This window comes from Danio aesculapii, chromosome 19, assembly GCF_903798145.1.
Source record: "Danio aesculapii chromosome 19, fDanAes4.1, whole genome shotgun sequence".
Lineage (NCBI taxonomy): Eukaryota > Metazoa > Chordata > Actinopteri > Cypriniformes > Danionidae > Danio > Danio aesculapii.
In genome coordinates, this window is record NC_079453.1 from 2,019,300 (window position 1) to 2,043,432 (window position 24,133).

General features: G+C 38.2%; 1 protein-coding gene across 1 annotated transcript in view; it reads left to right on the forward strand.

The window, feature by feature from the left end:
* Positions 1 to 24,133, forward strand: part of dennd3a (DENN/MADD domain containing 3a) — a 65,797-nt gene that overhangs the window by 13,483 nt on the left and 28,181 nt on the right. The window contains 7 exon segments of the mRNA XM_056479366.1: positions 1,433 to 1,620; positions 4,048 to 4,578; positions 10,353 to 10,612; positions 10,715 to 10,789; positions 10,791 to 10,886; positions 12,439 to 12,568; positions 13,229 to 13,336. Coding sequence (XP_056335341.1) covers positions 1,433 to 1,620; positions 4,048 to 4,578; positions 10,353 to 10,612; positions 10,715 to 10,789; positions 10,791 to 10,886; positions 12,439 to 12,568; positions 13,229 to 13,336 — 1,388 coding nt within the window.

Here is a 24,133-nt window from a genome sequence, read left to right on the forward strand (position 1 = left end):
AATGTTTGTACATGTTGAAATGTGTAGTTTTCATGGTTCTGCTTGTTTACTTCTGTACTCCTGTAAGTGAATTTACTGCAAAGAAAGCAATTGTGGTATGAAATAATTGTTTTGTGGAAAAGCATGTCAGAAATGCAGTACAAGTAATGAGGTTTAAATAATAATTCAATGTTGTGCTGTTTAATAATTAACCATGACTCCTTTTAGACCTATATATCTATTTTATATATATATATATATATATATATATATATATATATATATATATATAGCACCAAAATGTATTGCAATAAATGATATTATTGTCATTTTAAGACCATTTTGACATTATAATAGTATCATAATGCAAGTACACTCTTCCAAAGAACATACAATATTTTAATTTTGAGATTATTTCAGGTGGTTCATTCCACTGTGGCGACCCTTGATGGATAAAGGGACTAAGCCGTAGGAAAATGAATGAATGAATATTTCAATTAATAATTAGACATTGGAATCAGATCGTAAAAATGTACCTAATCTACCTAAACAAATAAATAAATCATCATAATAAATGTCCATGGTAAAAAAGTACTCAAGGTAACAGATCTATTTTCAGTGATCATTTTTGACCATTCTGACACTGACACCTCCAATAGAGATCGAGATGTTGCACAATCAGCTAAAATGTTGCTAGAATTGGTTTTTATGTTGGTTGATATATATTGCATCACCAAAAATAATTGAGGTCATGTGCGATTAAGTCCATTCATTCATTAATTTTCCTTTCGGCTTAGTCCCTTCATTAATCCGGGGTCGCCACAGCGGAGTGAACCGCCAGCTTATCCAGCACATGTTTTATGCAGCGAATGCCCTTCCAGCTGCAACCCATCTCTGGGAGCCATCCATACACACTCACCCACACTCATACACTATGGACAATTTAGCCTGCCCAAATCACCTGTACCGCATGTCTTTGGACTGTGGGGGAAACCGGAGGAAACCCACGCAAACGCAGGGAGAACATGCAAACTCCACACAGAAACACAAACTGACCCAGCCGAGGCTCGAACCAGTGACCTTCTTGCTGTGAGGCGACAGCACTACCTACTGCGCCACTGCACTCATTGTGTAGTTAATAACAAAAGAAATACTGCGTGACCTTGCACTGTTTCCATGTCACTTATCGCGTGTGTTTAGTTTTGAGATGTAGTTTGCGGACCGAGACAAAGTTTCTCAGTGATTCTTCTATTGTGAAGTCATGCAGTGTGAAACCCCCCTGTCACCAATCCATCTTACAGTGTGATCACATCAGCGACGAAACGCTACCACAGTGAAGAAGTGTGAAAACATCTGTGACATGACTACTTTGAAAATCCTGCAGTCAGAACATCATATGCCAAGTGTTTCCTGTGTGAGATCTCCATTATAATCTCTTATATACTTTTTTCAGGCTGAAGGTCATGACCGAGTCTCCACGCAGACCCACGATGGAGGAAATCAACCGTAAACACAAAGCAGAAAACGGCCTGAATAAGCGTCTGGGGATGAGCATGCCCAACCTGGCGGACTCTCGATCTCTCACCGTACCAATCCGACATATGTCCATGATGTCAGTGAGGACCATGCCTTTACAGATGGGTGAGGAAACATGAGTGCAATGAGTTTTAACATGAGTTTTAACAGCACAATATACAATACACTGTATGTGCTAAAAAGTAGGAGCACTGATGTGGTTTAAAGAATGTGCTTTTTTCTGATTATTATTATATTTTCAGTTGCAATGGAGATAATGATAAGTCTCTTTTAACCCTTGTGTACTGTTCAAATTGACTCCCCTTTGGTTATGTTGGGGCTGTTTTTTCCCTATTGACTTCCATTATAATTACATTTTTGATTGCAATGACAGCATATAATCATGCATTCCTGATTGTAGCTGGTTTTCCCTGTTGGGAGGAGGTACAATGTGTAGTTTTTACTGTTGATCATCAGTTTGCAGCATTAACCCTTTAGATAGGCCTGTGCAAACAAGTGTCTGGCTTTTATATGGAGTTCTGTAGAGTAAAACTGCAGATTATAGTGTGTGTGTGTGCAGAAATACACTTACTGTGTTTACTACTGAGAGCCACACTATACCCCATATAGAAACCAGAAACTAAGATTTTTTTACTGCACTGTAACTGATGATAAACAGTAAAAATTTAAAATGTTACCACGTGCCAACAGAGAAAACCAGCAACAATCAGGAATGCATGATTATATGCTGTCATGTAGGGCTGCACAATATGTTTTCAGCATCGATATCGCAACGTGCACATCTGTAATAGACACATCGCAAGATATGCATAATCAGTTCATTAAAGTTGACCAGGAATATATACAATTTAGGCAAAATAAGAACTTTTTCTTAGAATTTTTGACTTGTTTCAATTGACCTTTATTTGTATAGCGCTTATACAATGTAGATTGTGTCAAAGCAGCTTCACATAAAAGGTCACAGTAAATAGGAACAGTGTAGTTCAGTTTGTAGTGTTTAAGTTCAGTTCAGTTTAGCTCAGTTCAGTGTGGTTTAATAATCACTACTGAGAGTCCAAATATTGAAGAGTAAATCCAACGATGCGCAGCTCTACAGATCCCGAACCATGCAAGCCAGTGGCGACAGCGGAGAGGGAAAAAAACTTCACTAAAGGCGGAAGTGAAGAAAAAAAACCTTGAGAGAAACCAGACTCAGTTGGGCACGACCATTTTAATTTCTCCGCTGGCCAAACTTTTGTGCAGAGCTGCAGTCTCAGTGGCGGAGGCTGGAAGCTGGCCTCAGCGAAGACTCGTCTGTCTCTGGAGCGTCACAGGAATCAGTCTCATGTTCTCCACTCCTCCATGACCATCACAGTAGCTGCTCAGGATACGGCCTGGTCCAGGATATGGAAACCTTGGGATCATCTCGCCGTTGGTCTAGTCCAAATATCTGCATTCTTAGTGAAAACAAGATTATTTTACTTGCACTTACAGTTTTGTTTGTTTTAAGGAAAAACTTGAAAATAAAAGTTGAAAACAAAACAATTTTACTTAATCTAAGAATTTTTTGATATTTGGACTAAAAACGAGAGAAAGCACAGTAAGAAAAGCATTTTTTTCTATTGTGATTTATTCAATTTCTGTACCTGACTCCATAGAAAACCATCAAATAGTGCTATTCAAACTATCTTATAAAACTGTATCCCATATCTCAATATTTATCGCAGAAAATTAAAATATCGCAATATCAGATTTTTCCTGTCATGGCTTTGCAATCAAATAATGTGATTATATATAAGTCAATGGGGCAAAAACAGCCTCCAACATAACCAAAGGAGAGTCAATTTGCCCAGAGTGTATTGTTGAATTTTTGTATTTGTCAAAATAAGATTTGTCCAAACTCTTATTTTAATGAATGTAACTGTTGGGTAAATCTGTACTGTTTAAACACACCAACATATATAATCTATATTCACTGAGAAATGGATACAGCAGATTATAGGGTGTGTGCAGAAATACACTTACTATGTTTACTATGTTCTGAGAGCTGAGGGGCTTATTTTGATTTTCTCTAATAATTAATATTTTGATTTAAATATTAAGGTAGGTGTGCAAAGGTCTCTTTCTCTCACACACACATACACACACACACTATACTCCATATAAAAGCCAGAAACTAAGCTTTTTTTTTGCACTGTAACTGATAAGAAACAGTAAAAACTTCAAATTGTACCTCTGGGTAAACTGGCAAAACCAGCAACAATCAAAAATGCATGATTATATGCGGTCATGGCTTTAATGTGATTTATAATTGAAGTCAATTGGGCAAAAACAGCCACCAACATAACAAAAGGAAAGTCGATTTGTTGAGTTTTTGAAAAATTCCCAAGCATTTTCCCAAAATGTCTTAAAATAAGATTTGTCCAAACTCTTATTTTAATAAATATAACTGTTGGAGAAAAGTTTTGTTTACTGCACTAACATAAAGATATACATTTTCATAATAGAGTGTATTAATTCATGCTGTGCACTGTATACTCTTCATGTCGACAGGATCTTGGAGTCCCATAAAGCCAGTCAAAACCTTCAAACTCCCAGAATTCCCTCCTCCGCTGGCCTACCACTACGTTCAGAATTACTACCACGATCTGATTGGCCAGTTGGACAGATCCATCTCATCTGCAGCTCCAGATGACTCCGCTCTCCTGGCCCGCTATTATTACCTGCGTGGACTGGTGAACTCGGTGGCTGGTCGACACGTGGACGCCCTCGCAGACTTCCAGAGTTTATATAAGACGGATATGGAGATTTTTCCTGCGCAGCTTCTGAACGCTCTGGTGGAGGCTCTGCCGGTGGAGGAAAAGAGGATTGCGGAGCGCCGCAACGATCTGAAGCGCCTCATGAGCAGGGTGAGGCGGGAAAATGAAAAGGACCGAGCGCAGCTGGTAGACGGCGGGACGGTGAAGAGGTTTGAGCTGCCCAAGAAGCACCTGCTAAAGGAGGATTTTGTGCGGCGCGTTCAGGAGTCGGGAATTGTGAAGGATCTGGAGACCATCAAGAGGCTGTTCGAGGCACTCACTCTGGGTGGGTATCTAAACAGCCAATCAGAGTGAAGCTTGATTAGGCCAATCTGATGATCTAATTGGCTAGGGAAGCTTGGGTAGATTGGATCTGTTAACTTTTCCTGCAAGCTTTGTGACCTAACCGAAGCTGGATGGACGAATGGATAGTTGGTTATATGGATGAGTGGATGAATCGATGAATGACTAGACTGGGTGGGTAAATGGATGGATGTATGAATAGATGGATCAATAGACAGGCAATATGGATTGATTGATTGGAAGGAGGGACAAGATGGATGTATGGATGGATGGATAGATAGATGAATGAATGGCTAGACAGACAAGATGAATGATAGATGAAGAGATGGCTGGATCAATGGATGAATAGACAAACATTAAGGATGGATGGATGAATGGCTAGACAGACAAGATGGATGGATGGATGGATGGATGGACAGACAATATGGATGGATGGATGGATAATTGAATTTGTATTCAGATAATTAGATGGATGGACAGATGGATGAAGGTTGGATAGATGTATAGTCGGGTAATAGGCTGAATGGATGGACAAAGGCTGAATGGATGGATGATGAATGGTTGGATAGACAGATAGATGATGAATGGATAGTACAGGTAAAGATAGATAATAAATGATGTACAGTAAAGATAGATGATGGATGGATAGACGAACATTAAGGATAGATAGATAGATGGATGAATAGGTTAATGGTGAGACAGAAAATACGGATGGATAGATGGATGGATAGACAGACAAGACGGGTGGATGGATGGATGGACAGACAATATGGATGGAAATATTGATGGAAGGATGGTCAAAAGATGGATGGATGGATAGATAATTGAATATGTATTCAGATAATTGGATGGATGGAAAGATGGATGAAGGATGGATAGATGTATAGTCAGGTAATAGGATGAATGGATGGACAGGCTGGATGGATGGTTGGATAGATAGATAGATAGATGATGGATAGTTGGTAATACAGTCAGATAATTGGATGGATGAATGGATAGTACAGGTAAAGATAAATAATAAGTGACGTACAGTAAAGATAGATGATGGATGGATAGACAAACATTAAGGATGGATGGATGAACAGATTAATGGCAAGACAGAAAATATGGATGAATAAGTAGATGGATGGATAGACAGACAATATGGATGGATATATTAATAGAAGGATGGACAAAAGATGGATGGATGGATGATTGATAGTTGAATATGTATTAGATAATTGGATGGATAGATATATAGTCAGATAATTGGATGGATGAATGGATGGATGGACAAAAGATGGATGGATAGATGGGTATGTAGTCAGATAATTGGATGGATGGATAGTTGGATTTGGAGTTAGATAATTGGATGGATGTATAGACAGAGTGATGAGATGGACAGATATATGATGGATGGATTAGTTGAATATAAAATCAGAAAATGTAATGGATGGATGCATGGCACAGGTACACACAGATAATAGATGGATGTACAGTAAAGTCTGTGGGTCCAATAATAATTTAGTAATTTGTCTGATGCAACAGCCGATGCTAGTTTTAAATGTTGATGTTGTTGTTGTCGTGTAGAATCTCCTGTTAAACACACTGCAGTGAAAGTATAACTGCATGTACCAGATGAAATGAGTGAAGTCTGCATGTGTTTGTCACTGGTGTTTCTCTGGTGTGTTTGGTAAAACTGGTTCTGGTTTGTCAGGTGTGGAGGACTCGTGCCGCTCTGTATTTTACCTTGAGTTGGATGGTAAGCCTAGTCTGCATGTGCAGCGTGTACTACTAATACATCTTCATCATCACACTGCACGCATGCATGTCTGAGCGTCTGCATGACTGAAGTGCAGGAATGTTCTGCAGGTACGACCTCTAACTAAAAGTGTGTGTGTGTTTGTGTGTGTGTGTGTGTGTGTGTGTGTGTGTGTGTGTGTGTGTGTGTGTGTGTGTGCGTGTGTGACATATCAGGACAAAAATGTGTCTAATGACATGGGTATGACACGGGTATTGCAACTAGAAGGTGACATGCAGTATGAGCAATTTACACACATTTACGTAAATGTACGTACATGAGGGTTGTGTTTAGTCATAGTGTTGGGGTGTTATCTTGTATTCCTAATGTTATGGGGACCAAATGTTCCCACTAGTTTAGCAATACCAGTCAATTTTAACCTGATGGGGACCAAATAAATTTCCCCATCAGGTAAAAATTGACTGGTATTACTATAATAGTGGGGACATTTGGTTTAGGTGGATTGAATATACGCTCTGTACAGTATAAACATCACTGCAGCTATGGAAGACCCCATAAAGACAGATGTGTGTGTGTGTGTGTGTGTGTGGGTTTATGTAGGTTACAGGGACACAAATGTCTATAATGACATGGGTATTACCTGTTGTTCTCTACGGTCACACCTCGTGTCCCTGTAAATCAAAATGCTTAAGTCACACTTAATGGGGTCTTATGAAATTCAAAATTGTCCACAGGTTTCCTGCAGGGGTTGGGTTTAGGGGTAGGGCCATATACTAAGCGATATTTAATGTATGAAATGCATTATATCTATGTAGAGTCCCTCTAAACCATGTACACAAGTTTGTGTGTGTGTGTGTGTTTAACCTCCAGCTTCAGTCCTCTTTTCACACTCACTGCACACACTCCTCGAGGAGCTCAACGCTGGTTAATCATTTCCTCTCAGTTAAAGTCAAGCTACATTTATAGCCGTCTGACAAATGCCAGTTCCTGCACGCCATCAGTAGAGCAGGTTTATGTGTGTCATGTGTGTGTCGAAAGCCTGAGGTGCGTTTACTGGCACTGCATATTCATGTATATGTGTGTGTGTGTGTGTGTGTGTGTGTGTGTGTGTGTTTGTGTGTGGCATGACGCATCAATCATTAATGTAAAAACACTGGAAGAACACGAGGCACAGCAGCTTAACTGACATTCAGGTTTGCAGAAAATGATTGTTTATTTGTAGATTGTGCATGGTTTATATTTATCTCACAGGGATTTACCACATTTTTAAACATTTATTGGATAACAGAAAGATACATTGTTACATATCATTATACAATAATAATCATTAGATTATTTACAATGGTGCCATTTAAAGAATGAAAAAAAAGATAAACGATAGGAAAAAAACGACAGAAAATTAAAGAGATATCAATAGGTCATCTGATCTGAAGATAGATATATAATAGAGAAGAAATTGAGAGAGGGCTAAATAATAGCAATTTAAAGATTTAATAGATTATACATATTAAAGGTCGTGCAAATTGAACATGTTTTGAGTTCTTTCTTGTTAAGTGAATCTGGAATTGTAAGTCATTTTGAATCTCTTGTATAAATGCTATAAATACTGACTTGCAATTAGAAAATTTACATTTATGAATGTAGAATCTGCATTTTAAAAAAGGAATAAGGTTTATTAGAAAGCAGATGTTAAAATTTGTATATAAAAAACCCCAAAATAATTACTTTTGGAGTAACTGAAAAGTTCTGTGAAGTAATATTTGAGATAAATAAATGAACATCTTGCCAAAATTGGAACACATGGTGCATGACCAAAATAAGTGAGGAAGAGTTTCAGTGTCAGTCTGACAAAAGGAGCATTTTGTATTTAAAGTCTGATCCAAATCTTTTCTTTCAGAAGTTTTTGACAGGGTAAATGTTATGTAATAATTTAAAAGATATTTCCTTGACCTTATTAGTAAGGAAAACTTTTGCTGTATGGACCATATATTTTCCCAGCTTAAATGATCAAAGAGACCGTTCCGATGTGAGATAGCAGGAGGGGTAGAGACAGTATTTTCGAGGAACAGAAGGGATTTACCACATTGATTTATTGTTTAAAGCCATAACGACATCATCCTCATCTCAGACATCACGAGATTGCCAATAACTCTGTCAACATTTACTCACACTCATGTTCTCGGAAGTAGAAACGTCACAATAATGTAATCATAATGTAATGATTTCATCATAACTACATCGTTTTTAAGCAATGGATGATCCTGTTTTGTGCAGATTGCTCAAGTCATATGATGCCATCATTTTATTTTGTACTTTTTTTTTTTTTTGGAATGGTTGCACCATTTTACTATTTCTGTATTGATGTGTATATCATGACACAATCTTTTATGACACAATTTAATTTATTTTTATTTTTTTTGCTGAGCTTGCCCAATTTTTATAATCAACCATTTGGTTTTGATCATTACTTAAGGCAAGGGGATCTGTGGATAAGTTTAGGGGAAAATTGTTCTGATATATATAGTTTTATATTAGATGTGTTATTAAAAATTTCTGTTTGAAATAAACATATTCTAAAATTTACTGATAAATAAACAGGCATTTAGGGATTTTATGGAGAATAATAAATGGTGGTGGAAAAATGTTCACACATGAAAAGAATTGATCAATAGTAATAAAAAGTACAAATAAATAAAGCAACGCTTGCATGCATACTTAAGGCAGTGTTGGAGACCCATGGAAAAAAAAAAGTAAAAAAAAAATTGATATAAAATAGAAATGGATTAAAATAAACAATCTTTAAAATTTAAAACAATTCTAAATTAAGAAATTAAAAACATAATTGGAGGAGTAGGGTCCGTGCTAAAATTCTATATAAAAAAATAATGCAATTTCAATTTCAAAGTCATACAGGTATTTTTAAATTAAATGTTTGAAATAATCTAATTATTAAAAAAAACTAATAAATTAATAAATATGTTAGAAGTTAAAAATACTTAGAGGAGAAAAAGACGTCAAGATAATTCATGCGCTTATACTAAAATAGTAATTGAAAATAGATTAAAACACATTATAAATAATAAAAATAAAGAAATGAATGCATATTTAATAGAATATAATAATAATAATAATAATAATAATAATAATAATAGATTAGAAATAGATTACAATTATATATGTGTGTATGTATGTGTGTATGTATGTGTGTGTGTGTGTGTATATATATATATATATATATATATATATATATATATATATATATATATATATATATATATATATATATATATATATATATATATATATATATATATATAATAAGGCACTTCAAAGTTTTGTTTTTTTTTACTTTTCGAGTGCCTCGGACTTCTGATTTTGTTGTTTATCTTTATGAATCCCTTATTTAAAGAGCACCGACACATTAATTACACTTGAAGCACTTTTAGTTTTGAAACATATCTATATTTTACATTTAATTAAAAAAATGTTCATTGACATTAGAAAAAGTCTAAAGAAAAAAATGATTAAACTTAATTACTAAGTAAAAATGGATTAAATACACGTGAAATACATAAATCAAATCAATTTCATTCATTCATTCATTCATTTTCCTTCGGCTTATTACCTTTATTCAACAGCGTTTTCCACAGCGGAATGAACCTCCAACTTATCCAGCACAGCGGATGCCCTTCCAGCTGCAACCCAGTACTGAGAAAAACTTATACACACTCGTTCACACACAAACACTACAGCCAATTTAGTTTATTCAATTCATCAACTGCGCGTGTGTTTGGATTTGTGGTGGAAACCGGAGCACCCGGAGGAAACCCACGCCAACATGCGGAGAACATGCAAACTCCACACAGTAACACCAACTGACCCAGTCGGAACTCAAACCAGTGACCTTCTAGCTGTGAGGCCACAGTTGTAGCCACTGTGTCGCCATCAAATCATTTAAAATAAGTCAAATGGCTGCGTGTCGTATAATAAAGCGCTCTCTTTTCTGCTGTCTGCAGGTCAGGTGAAGCAGGTGGATCCAGAAACTTTCCGCTTCTTTTACAACTTCTGGAAGGAAACGGAAGCGGCGGCGCAGGACGTGGATCTGCCGGCCGTCGTTCTGGAGCATCTGGAGAACGACGAGTGCGTTTATAAAGTTTCATCATCCGTAAAAACCAGCCACGGCGTGGGGAAGATCGCCATGACCCAGCGCAGACTCTTCCTGCTGACGGAGGGACGACCCGGATACGTGGAGATCACCAAATTCAGAGACATCGAGGTGAGAAGGCAGAATTACTAGCCAGAGATGAAGAGTGTGTTATTATTCTGATAAATACTACATTCACAAGTGATCCTGAGATGTTTTCATGTCATCATCCAGGACGTAAGGATTTCCTCCGCTCCATTCCTCCTTCTGAGAATCCCATCACTGAAGATCAGGACGTCCCTCAGGAAGGGAGTCATTCGAAGCCAATCTGAAGTCTGAATGTGACCTCTGGCATCTGATGATTAAAGAGATGTGGGCTGGGAGGAAGATGGCGGACCAGCATAAGGTCGGAGCATTGTGTTAGTCTGCTTTACACGCATTCATTCATCATCTGTTATAATATGCTCATTGCTATGTTGTACAGCATGTTGTTCACTGTTTTAATTAAAACTAGTCAAATATTCATTTTCTTTTCGGCTTAGTCCCTTTATTAATCCGGGGTCGCCACAGCAGAATGAACCACCAACTTATCCAGCATATGTTTTACACAGCGAATGCCCTTCCAGCTTTAACCCATCTCTGGGAAACATCCATACACAGTCATTCACACTCATACACTACGGCCAATTTAGCTTACCAAATTCACCTGTACCGCATGTCTTTGGACTGTGGGGGAAACCGGAGCACCCGGAGGAAACCCATGCGAACGCAGGGAGAACATGCAAACTCCACACAGAAACGCCAACTCACCCAGCCGAGGCTCGAACCAGCGACCTTCTTGCTGTGAGGCGATTGTGCTACCTACTGCGCCATCATGCTGCCCTTTGTTCCAAACATTAATTCAGTCATTCATTTTGTTTCCAGCTTAGTCCCTTTATTAATCAGGGGTCGCCACAGCGGAATGAACCACCAACTTATCCAGCATATGTTTTACACAGCGGATGCCCTTCCAGCTGCAACCTATCACTGGGAAACATCCATACTCATTCACTCACACGCATACAGTACGGCCTACCCAATTCTCCCAAAAACCGAAGCACCCGGAGAAAACCCACGCCAACACGGGGAGAACATGCAAACTCCACACAGAAAAGCCAACTGACCCACCCAAGGCTCGAACCAGTGATCTTCTTGCTGTGAGGCGATTGTGCTGCCCACCGCGCCACCGTGACGCCCCTGGTTCCAAGCATGTTTGACCTAATTTTGGTCAAGGTCTAGGATGATAAAGTAGTGATCTATCACTTTAAAAATCTATAGGGCTGCACAAATTGGTCAAAATATTTATTATTTTACTTTTGTTTTATTATATTTATTATTTTTAAACCAATTTCTTAGGGGTTTTTCACCTTTTATTGGGATAGGACAGTGGAGGTTACAGACAGGAAAGCATTGATAGCAGAGAGTCGGCAAAGAACCTCGAGCTGGGAATCAAACTCTGGTGACCGTGAGCAACATGGTGCTATATGTCGGCACACTTAACCACTAGGCTATTGGTGCAGACTGGTCAAAATATTTAGGCCTGTTATAATTATATTGTCATATTGCACATCTAAACATTGTAAACATCCTTTAAGAAAGCGTCTAATATTTCTGCTGCTGCACCAAATGTAAAATAATTTAATTCATCTGCAATGTTCAGTGCTGGAGTTCTTGTTGATCATCATTTACTGTAACAAAAACAGGTCTCCGTGCTAAAGAAGAGCGGTTTCAGTGTGTTGGGTTTAGTTTCGGCTCATAGTTGTTCCATCTTTCTCATATATCTGCCTTTCAGACTTTTATCCTGGGGCTAAGGAGTGTCTTTCTGTCTTTGTGTGTGTTTTGTGTGTGCGTTTTATGTTTTGTGATTTTGTGTGTGTGTGTGTGTGTGTGTGTGTTAATCTGTTCTATCTCTCCTGCAGGATCCTCAGTTTATGGAGCAGGCTTTGACTAATGCTCTTCTGATGGACGCTGTGGTGGGCAGTCTGCAGTCTCAGAAAGCCATCTACGCTGCAACTAAACTGGCCTACTTTGACAAGATGAAGTCTGAGGGTTTGTTTCACTCAACACATGCTATCTGCATCAACTGTAGAGCCTCAAAACAAATCTCATATATATATATATATATATATATATATATATATATATATATATATATATATATATATATATATATGTCTGCATGTGTGTGTATGTGTATGTATTTAAATTAAAGATATACATATGTAACTAGTTTTAAACATCCATTCAGTTTTATAGTTATGTATGTAGTGAATCTACTGTTAAAGATGTATTTAAAACCATCAAATGCACAATGTGTTAAATCCATCCATCCATCCATCCATCCATCCATCCATCCATCCATCCATCCATCCATCCATCCATCCATCCATCCATCCATCCATCCATCCATCCATCCATCCATCCATCCATCCATCCATCCATCCATCCATCCATCCATCCATCCATCCATCCATCCATCCATCCATCCATCCATCCATCCATCCATCCATCCATCCATCCATCCATCCATCCATCCATCCATCCATCCATCCATCCATCCATCCATCCATCCATCCATCCATCCATCCATCCATCCATCCATCCATCCATCCATCCATCCATCCGTATATTTAAAGTCATTGCATTGACCTGTGTTCCTCTGATTGCTGTAGTATTTGTTGACTGTATTTGTCTGTGGGTTTATTGTAGTGCCCATGATGGTCCCCAAAACCACCTCTGACACCCTGAAGCACAAGATCAACCCGTCTCTGGATCAGACCAGTCCTCAAGCAGTGGACTTTCTGCTCTACACTCCCGGTGAGTCTCTCAGACACACTCCTCCGCTTGTGTAAATCAGAATAAAGACATTATATGACAATAATATATATTTTATATTTAATATATATATTTCCCTGCGTCATTTCATAAATATAATATAAATATATGAATACAAAAAAAATATATAAATACAAAGAAATATAAATGTAAATAATATTTGCTTTTTTATTTGTATATTTGTATATATTAATGACATTAATTGATTGGGCTATTCATTTTTTATAATTTTATTTCGTTTTATTTCTATTTATTTACATTTTAATTTTTATTTTGTTTATTTATTCAATTCTATTCTATTGACTTGAAGCTGTCTGACCTGGCATTTCCACAAGCGTGTCACTTCTGCTGTCGATGCAGCAGTGTGTTGTGTAATGTGTATCTCCAGTGAACTCTTTACGTGCTCCAGTGTGTTTCTGCAGGCATGTAGAAGAACTGGTTTTCAGATGTTTTCTGCAGAAACTGCTGTGGGCACGCTTCACAAGCTCCCTTATTTCCTCCATCTGTTCCCCACATCGCTCTCCTCAGGACACACTCTCTCACACACACACACACACACACACACTTACTGTCAGCAGGGAGATATTACAAGATACTTCAGCACTTTTTCAGTGTGTTTGATAAAGGCGTTAGTAGTAGTTGAACAAACATGAGTCCTGGTCAGGTCACAGACTTATTTAACACACACTAGATTCCTGTTCAAAAGCAAAGGAATGATCAGAAGAAGCTGCTTCACCACATGACCGATAACAATCATCAAATACTTCATTCTTCTGTTGTATAATGTGAAAACACTGTCCGTCTGCTATTGGTTCAGCTCAATAAAATAGCAGGAGTCAGATGTCTGCTGAGTTACACAATACAACATCATAAAAGCTCTCAGGAAACCTCACAGGTCAAATTCCAACTCGAATACAACAGAAAGAGGAAAACAAGTCATATTTTGGGTTAAGAAAGCTGGTTTTGGATGCATTAGGATTTCAATTCATTAATTATCCACCTAAATATTCTTTAAATGGCACCTATTTTACCCCTTTTTCAAGATTTAAGATGAGTCTTTTGTGTCTCCAGAATGTGTCTGTGAAGTTTCAGCTCAAAACACCCATCAGGTTATTTATTATAGCTTTGTGAACATTGGGATTTTCTGCTCTGAACACACTGGGCTGTTTTTCTGGCCTGTGCCTTTAGAGGTTCAAGAAACCCTCGAGTACTTTTTTTGAGATTTTAACAGATTTGTGTGTGTTGAGCATCACTTAAGGCAGGGGTCACCAAACTTGTTCCTGGAGGGCCGGTGTCCTTCAGATTTTAGCTCCAACCCTAATCAAAAACACCTGAACAAGCTAATTAAGGTCCTTGCGATCCTGTCAGGGCCGATACAATAAAGCTGTATGTGTGCAGCAAGCATTTTTGTCGGAAGAGCTGTACGAGAATTGAAGAATGGCGGACTTTGTCTTTTATCAGTGGAGTTCGTTCACATTTAGACACATCGCCATGCTGCTGTGTTCGCCTAAATCCTCCAGATTACCAGCAGGGCTAATGGTTAAAATAGGCAGGGCAAGAGACCTGCTGCACTGAGTCTGCATTCTGACCCGGGGATTGAGGCAGAAGTCCTAATTTAGTGTTCATATCAACATGATTATCTTTATAATGATATAAATTGTAGTTATGTGTATAGGAAATTACGAATTACAAAAATATAGAAGGGCATTAAATTACTGTATTAAATCATGGGCTCCTCCATAGACTGTAAAATATATGGATGTAGTATGCGTGACGTCACCCATAGGTTTCTGAAGAGCGCAAATAAAGCTACAAGTAGGCGTGGCCAACCGTCGCCATTTTGTTTGCGCGTCATTGCATCCACGGCGGGATACCAAACAAGGACAAATAGTGAGCAGAGCTATAAATCATAATCACTGTAAATCATTACACGCATGCGCTGTTTTATAAACGTTTTAAACGTGTAAAACTCTCTCTTGATCACATCTGATGATGATTGATGATCACAGAGAGCTGAACAGATCTTTTAATCCCGGTTGCTTTGTGCACGTCCTGTCTTGTTAATATGATTATACGTGTTACTACAGAGACATGTTAATACGCGACTGTCAATCATTTCGGTCGGCGGGGAAAACTGCGCTCCTACGTCACGTTGTGGTCGACCTCAAAATGGGAGGGATTTGGATCCTATTTTAACATCAGTAAATTTAAAAAAGAGACTTATTGCCTTTATATCACCCCAATATGACTGTGGACACACTATACCTACACACAGGTCTGTCCATACAGCTTACGATAGATGATTTTCATTGTAGGTGCCCTTTAATTTAATACCAATAAGATGCATTATTGAAATTGCTAAATATTTATGATTCCAGTTAGACTGCCTTGAATTCATGATCAATAATAATAATAATAATAATAATAATAATAATAATAATAAAAATGAGTATTATAGTAATGAAACTGAATGGGACCAATAGTCATTGATTATAAACACGCATGTATTTTTATTTCTATTTTATTTTGCTAAGCAATATATTTAAGATTTTTTTATTTATTTATTCTTTACTGTGACCTAGATGTTGTTGTTTTTTTTTGTGAGGTTCACATGGTTATGCGTCACAGGACCAGCGGTTGAAACTCTTAGATGAAAGACGTCCTATAGAAACACGTCCTCCCTCAAACCCCCAGAATCCCCTGCGGTGAGGAGTCAGTGACTCAGCGGGAGGATTTTACCACCAATCACAGAGAAACTGAAGCCACATGAAAGAGAGAGAGCCTTTCTGTAATCATTACCAGACTCCTGAAGCGTGTGTGTGTGTCTGTGCATGCGTATATATGCGTGTGCGTGTGTATGTGAATGTGTGCATGTGGGTATATGTGTGCATGAAGAAGCATTAGTATGTGCGAGTGAGTGAGTGAGTGAGGCAGCTTAAAGACGTCTCTCATATGGAGAATGAAGCCTCATGCATCGCTCAGGTGTGAGTTTCTCACAGACTTCAACTGAGAGCCAAAATCTTGATGGTTCTGTGGGTCTCGTCTATCAAATCTGAGCTTTATTCTGTATTTCCTATTGGATTTAAGTCAGGTGATTGGCTGGGCCATTCTACAGCTTGATTTCCTTTCTCTGAAATCATCTGAGAGTCTCCTTGGTCCATGTTTTGGATCATTGTCTTGCTGAAATGGTTTCATCTTCATCCTCCTGCTAATGTAGATGTTGGACTGAAGCAGCTGATGTTCATTTACACTGAGGAAGGGCAGAGGGTTGCTGAAGAACTGATGTGAGATTTCAGCTGCTGTCTGGGCTTTCACTGCCTTTCTACACCTTCCTTTCTTCATGTGTTCAAAACTTTTTTCCTGTGTCATTTTATTTTATTACACAGAACTTAATTTGTAAACTAATTAGGTTTCTTTTCTTTGCATATATGGATTTCTTTGGTTGTTACCAACATCTGGTGAACATTTCAAGTCAATGGCACCTTTAGAAATATGTTTTCTGAGAAAAATGGTGACGTGTTCAATACTTATTTCCCCCACTGTATATATACTCAGTTAGATGGCTAATAAAATGTGTGTGTGTGTGTGTGTGTATTGTAGGTCAGCTGGGTGTGTCAGATGTGGATGGCGGTGGGAACCCGAAGCTGTGGTGTGCTCTGAGTGATGGGAAGCTGCTGGTGTTTGACGCCGCCAGCTGGTCCATGCAGCACAACTCTGTTCAAGTGGGGACATCCCGCCTGGTGAGGAAACTCTTCTGTACAGATCAGATTAAATAACCTTGTGAGATGATGTATAACGCAGTGTTCCTTGCATCACACTTATCATCTTCTTATCAGCCCTGAGAGCTTGATTATGAGTTTCAGGAAGAAATACAGAGGCAATTTATAACACATTGATTTCATTTGAGGAAATACGCACACGCACGCACACACACACACACACACACACACACACACACACACACACACACACACACACACACACACACACGTTTCTTCTGAATTACAAATTTTAAAATTAATGTTAAAATAACACTCTTTTCATTTATTGTAATTCCAAATCAGAATTATTTCACCAAATAATGATTTCTTAACCATTCTGAAGTAAAAAAACGAACAAAAATACAAACAAACTGGTATTGTGGCATCTGAAGATTAATAATATAGACATGTCTGAATCTGAAAACAGCACTTTTTGTTATCTTATGCAATTCAGTACTCTAAATAAGTTTAATTCTTGCTAAACTTCTAGCTTTAATTACTTAATCTTCAAGTTTTTGAATGTTGTTTAATGAAATTAAAATGTAAGTTGCCTAAATTAAATAATTTAAAAGAACAAAACTTTTTATTTCTTGTAACATTTACGTAGCAAACAGGTTTTGTTATTGTTTTAGTTTATAATAATGACTGAATCAGCAGTATGATGTTGCAGTATGAAAGCAGGGTTTAAAAAATAGATTTTAAATAGTTTATATTGATTTCCAAATAAAATAATCCGAAGAAAAAGGACAAATTAAGGCCGCATTTACACTGCATTGTTCAAGTGACTCAATTCTGATTTATTTTATTTGTTTCTCTCATGTGGCACAGAGCGGATATGGCCCATGTACGTGTAGGCAGGAACAAATCACATGGATTCCGATTTACTCAAATCAGATTCAGGCCTTGTTCATATGTGGAAATATATCCGATATGAATCAGATCTGTGCCCTTGTGTCTGCAGTGTAAGCAGGTAGATCGGATTTTGACCTGTCAATACGAGTCGCGTGTCATTAAAAACCATAGCGAATGACGTCAAGTCTGACACTTTCTTTTTCGAACAGACTTTAGCAGAGTCCCAAACCTCAAATCTCACACAGGAGGACTAAAACAGCTTTTATATTGTCATATAGCACAGGTATTTAAGCATGTAAACGAGAGCGAGAGAGCGAAATGTCCGCCATGTAACCGATATAAACTAATATAAAGCTAGTGCATACATCACGTGCAAATATCACGCCATGGACATGACATTAAGATGCCTACTGGTTTAAAAAGCCTATATATCAAAAGAAGATGGCCAAATGAGAACCTTTCTGTCATTAACTATAGTAAAACAGCTTGTCAAAAGCTGCGAACAGATTACATACAGGAATAGAGAAAAGAGCACTATTTAATTATCAGCTGTTAGTCAGCGCCTGCTCTTTTATTCCTGGTCATTGCACCTTTGCCGTGTGCTGTGTAAATGCAGACGATCAGATACGAGTCGCTTTTAAAAGACGATGTAAGCAGGTCAGCAAAAAAATCAGATACAGTCACAAAATCGGAATTGACCATCAACATCTGCAGTGTAAATGCAGCCTAAGTGCTCTGCAAAAATAGTTTTCCTACTTAGTTTTTATCTTGTTTTTTTTCTGTTCCTTAAAACAAGCAAAATAATCTTGTTTTCACTTTGAAATAGAACCCCATTGGCAGATTATTTTGCTTGTTTTAAGGAAAAACTCACTTTGTTTTGACATTTTATTTCTGAAAACAAGACAATAGTTTTACTTGTTTTGTAAATGCTTCTGGATTTTAAGAATTCTTAGACATTTGGACTAGAAGCAAGACAAAAAGTCTAGTGTCGATCTAGTGTCTTAGTGGTGTACTGTGCTCTCCCTGCTGTTGACCGTCTGAACACACACTCACTCACTCACACACACACTGTTTTCAGACGTGTATGCTGGCAGTGAATCAGCAGCAGCTGTGGATCGGCTCCACGGATTCCTTCATCTACATCATAAACCCGCGCAGCGTCTCCTGCAATAAACAGCTGACGGAGCATCGCTGTGAGCTCACGGGACTCGCCCTGGAGGAAAGAGCTGACAAATTCAGGTGACGTCACAGAAAACAACCAATTTTTATTTATTTTTTATTCTTTTACATTTGTGCTTTCTAAGTAAAACAAAAAAGTGTATATCTAGATGTTTGATTTAATTTAATAAAAAATGCAATGCTTTGAAACAAACTTTCTTTTAATATATGATTATACACTCAACCATACTAGTACCGTGTTGGACCCCCTTTGCCTTCAGAACTGCCTTAATCTTTCATGGCAGAGATTCAACAAGGTACTGGAAATATTCCTCAGAGATTTTGCTCCATATTGACATGACAGTATCACGCAGTCACTGCAGATTTGTCTGCTGCACATCCATGATTGCGAATCTCCCATTCCACCTCATCCCAAAGGTGCTCTATTGGATTGAGTTCTGGTGACTGTGTAGGCCATTTGAGTGCAGTGAACTCATTGTCATAATCAAGAACCCAGTCTGAGATGATTCACGCTTTATGACATGGAGCGTTATCCTGCTGGAAGTAGCCATCAGAAGATGGAGACACTGTAGTCATAAAGGGATGGACATGGTCAACAACAATACTCAGGTAGGCTGTGGTGTTGACACGATGCTCAATTGGAACTAATGGACCCAAAGTGTGCCAAGAAAATATCCCCCACACCATTACACCACCACCACCAGCCTGAACCATTGATACAAGGCATGATGGATCTAGGCTTTCATGTTGTTGACTCCAAATTCTGAGCTGACCACCCAAATGTGGCAGCAGAAATGGAGACTCATCAGACCAGGCAACGTTTCTCCAATCTTCTATGGTGCAGTTTTGGTGAGCCTGTGTGAATTGTAGCCTCAGTTTCCTGTTCTTAGCTGACAGGAGCGGCACCCGGTGTGGTCTTCTGCTGCTGTAGCCCATCCGCCTCAAGGTTGGACGTGTTGTGTGTTCAGAGATGCTCTTCTGCAGACCTCGGTTGTAACGAGTGCTTATTTGAGTTACTGTTGCCTTTCTATCAGCTGGAACCAGTCTGGCCATTCTCCTCTGACCTCTGGTATCAACAAGGCATTTGCGCCCACAGAACTGCCGCTCACTGGATATTTCCTCTTTTTCAGACCATTCTCTGGAAACCCTAGAGATGGTTGTGCGTGAAAATCCCAGTAGATCAGCAGTTTCTGAAATACTCAGAGCAGCCCGTCTGGCACCAACAACCATGCCATGTTCAGCGTCACTTAAATCCCCTTTCTTCCTCATTCTGGTGCTCAGTTTGAACTGCAGCAGATCGTCTTGACCATGTCTACATGCCTAAATGCATTGAGTTGCTGCCATGTGATTGGCCGATTAGAAATTTGCCAAGTGTTCATGATCAGGAGGTTATGATGTTGTGTGTGTTTCAGCCAGACGGTGGCGTACTCGTGCAGTGAGGACTGCAGTGTGATCGTGTGGGACGTTTCCTCACTGCAGGTCAGACGGCAGTTCAGAGTGTCCTGTGGCCGACTGCAGTCCATACACGTCCACAACGGCATGCTGTGGTGCTGTAAGTCCTCTTATTATTTTTATTTTTGTCTAATATTTTTTCTGATTTTCACAGTATTTCCTCTAATATTTCTTCTTCTGGAGAAAGTCTGATTTGTTTTATTTCGGCTAGAATAAAAGCAGTTTTTAATTTTTTAAAGCCATTTTAAGGTCAATATTATTAGCCCTCTTAAGCAAAATTACTTTTGTATTGTCTACAGAACAAACCACTGTTATACAATGACTTAAACTAATTAACCTAGTTAAGCTAATAATTCAGGAGGGCTAATCATTCTGACTTCGGCTGTACATCATAACAGAGAAGAAAAGCCTTCCTTTTCATGCCAACCTTTGCTTTCAGAGATCGTGTAAAGGAAGTCTTTGTTTTTGTGTGTCAGGTGGTCGTGATTGTGTGCTGGAGGTGCGCAGGAACGGCTCGGTTCACCGTCGGATCTCTCTGCCCGATCACCTGCTGAGCTCACCGAAGGGCTTCAGCAGTTTCCTGCTCTTTAATGAGGTAAGAAACAGCGGTTTGACATTTCCTCCGAGATCATCTGCATCTCTGAGCCCATTCAGCACATCATCAACACTCATTACCTCAAACGGCTAATGCAGCACACATGTGAGGTCATTTACTGCCCGTTTTAATGGCTCTCGGCCTCTCTGATGAGACCAGCTTTGAGGATTTACAAGGACAGAGGTGCTGAAAGTGGTTGCCAAGTGAAGTCTTGAGATTTATCAACAGACAGTGGATGCTTACGGCTATTTGTGGTCATTTTTACAGCAAAAAATGTATTTTTTTTTTAATTCTTCCTTCCAGTCCAGATATCTAAAAATGATTAAATCAAGCAGCATTTTCTAGATAGCTATTATTAAACGGCTAACTAGTAGTTTATTAAGCTAGTAGTGTTAGTTGTTAGTTAAAGGGGCTCTTTGACTCTTCCAAAGCATAAAAATAATATAATATGTATGTAGATATTTAAGAAACATGCTAAGAAGGAATGGGTATCGTTAATGTTTTAACGGTATTACCGATTTTATCGATACCACTTATCGGTTCGGTACTTTAACGGTTCTCTTAGTGGTACTTTTTGTATTGGTTTTTTATTAATAAAAAAAACCCAAATTGAACAAAATTAACAACACTTTATTTTATTATTGCGTTTTTGATGTAAAATAAAACAAAAACAAATAATTGTCAAACAAATAAATAAACATTTTCCTGTAAAAGAATGCACAATGATTTGAAGGAAAATGACTCCGTTTTTAACCATTCTTCTGGAGTGTGTCCAGAACATGTGTGTCTTTTCTGGCAGTCTCTTGGATCTTTCTTGGTTTATTGTGCTCCCTGCAGCTGAAAATACCCTCTGTGAGTTGCAAAATGCAGTTAAATAATCAGATAATGTTTAAGATTGTACCTTAACGCATTCGCATAAATGAGTTAATGGTGTTTTGAGAGTTACAAATGTAAAAATAAGCAGTTTTTTTTATCATTTCTTAATAAGCATAGTTTATTATTAGGCTATTCATAGGCTATACTTGTAAATACAGTAATGTAAAAGCACTTGTAATGTTTAAGATTTATTTAGGCTACTGCAGAAAAAAAAATACTGTTTTCAATGTAACTGAATGTGTGTGTTTATTAAGCTATTAGTATTATACTAATTTAGAGAGACCTTATGTGATTGACTGGTAGCATAAATGTGTATTATGTAAGTAGCCTGGCAGTTGAAAACGTTTTACTTGTCTTTCTGCAGTTAATGCACTATTGAAAGATGCTTAGCCAGATTACTTGCGTTTCCACTTATACAAGAAGACAACTTGTTGCGTTTGTTGAAACGGGCATTGTCGGTGTCCACTTGGGAAATGCAACCCGACTGGTTCTTTCCGCCACTCCACAAGTTTAGGAGCTGTGTGCGTGAGTCTGTGTCCAGAGCTGTAAGTGCGCACACACAAGCGAGAACTGTGAAGGCTTTTATATTGACGTGCTCACCGTTGTACTATTGTGCGGGAACACAAGCGTTTCTCATGTGAAATTGCCAACTGTGCAGACGAATATCAATTATCATAAATTAGAAAAATGATTAGAAAATTATTACTTATTCAGTAATAATTCTCCAGTACTGATAGCAGAACCGTTAACACCAGAGCTTATCAATACTTCGATCTTCTATAATGTAGCACCGAGACAAAGTACAGAGTTTCAGTACCCATCCCTAATGCCAAGTGAACATTTTTGTTTATCTGAAAAACAATGCTGAAGTCAGATATTCTGCTTTGAAAATGTGCTTTCTGTGCCGGAACGCTGTCTTTGTTTTGGTCATTTTAACCCACTCAATGCCAGTTTAGCCAATTATATTTCAGCACACCGGGTTGCCTTGGTGGAAAACAGCGTATTTGATTCATTCAGTCATGAAGGCTCTCAAAGTACGCATCCGCGACTGAAATGTGACCTCCGGTGGACAGTAGCAGACTCCAAAATGAGACGCAGATTCAGAGTTCCACATGAGGTTATTAATTAGCAAATGATAGAAATATTACAAACGTAAACATTAGGTGAGCAGGTTACATCGTAACCGCGTGTCCTAATGGCACACTACGTGACGAGATATGCAGTGATGAGCAATTTGGCTGTTTGCACCAGACGAAACACAATAGAAATGTAAATACAGCCATTCAGAAACACAGAATAGGCACTCACTGACCAAATGGTAAGGTTTATAATCTAATTAATACATATTAATCCTCTTTAACATTATTATATGTAGATGCTGAATGATTGATATTTGTTTTGTAAGTTCAGTTTCACACAGTTTATTTTATTTTCAAGATCTGAGATGAAACTATCTGCTGTAGTATGTGATGTAAAATGTCATTCAAACTCATATTACTAGCATTTAACACTGAATAAAGCACATGAGGTGTACCTGAGGTGATCATTGTCAGTTTTCTGGTGTTCACCTGTGAGAAACAGAAGCCGTTTCTAAAATAGAAATCTCAGGTGTTGGTTAGGACAAAACTCCTTTTAGTATGGAAAAATATTTCTTCTATCGCGTGCTGTTGCTTTTATTTAGAAAACAGCTCAAATCAGCCTTTAGGCTCGATATTCAGGTACACTTGCGCCAATCTGGCAACCTGTCCTTGCATGTGTTTCGATCCAGGAGTGCAATACCTAGTTCAACCACTGGGTGTCAAACTGACATACTACATACCTTTAATGGTTCGTTAATACTGTGAGCTGTGACCTAACCAAAAAACCCCGGAGGTTCTGTCTGGCCCTGGTCATTTGTCACTTACAAAACAAGACTATATTGTTAATATATTGTTAATATTATTAAGGGATAGTTCACCATCACCCAACTAATATTTTTTTAATTATTATTTATTTGACCTTTTTGTAGTACTCAGAGCACAAATTAAGATATTTTAGATGAAATGTGAGATCTCTCTGACCCAC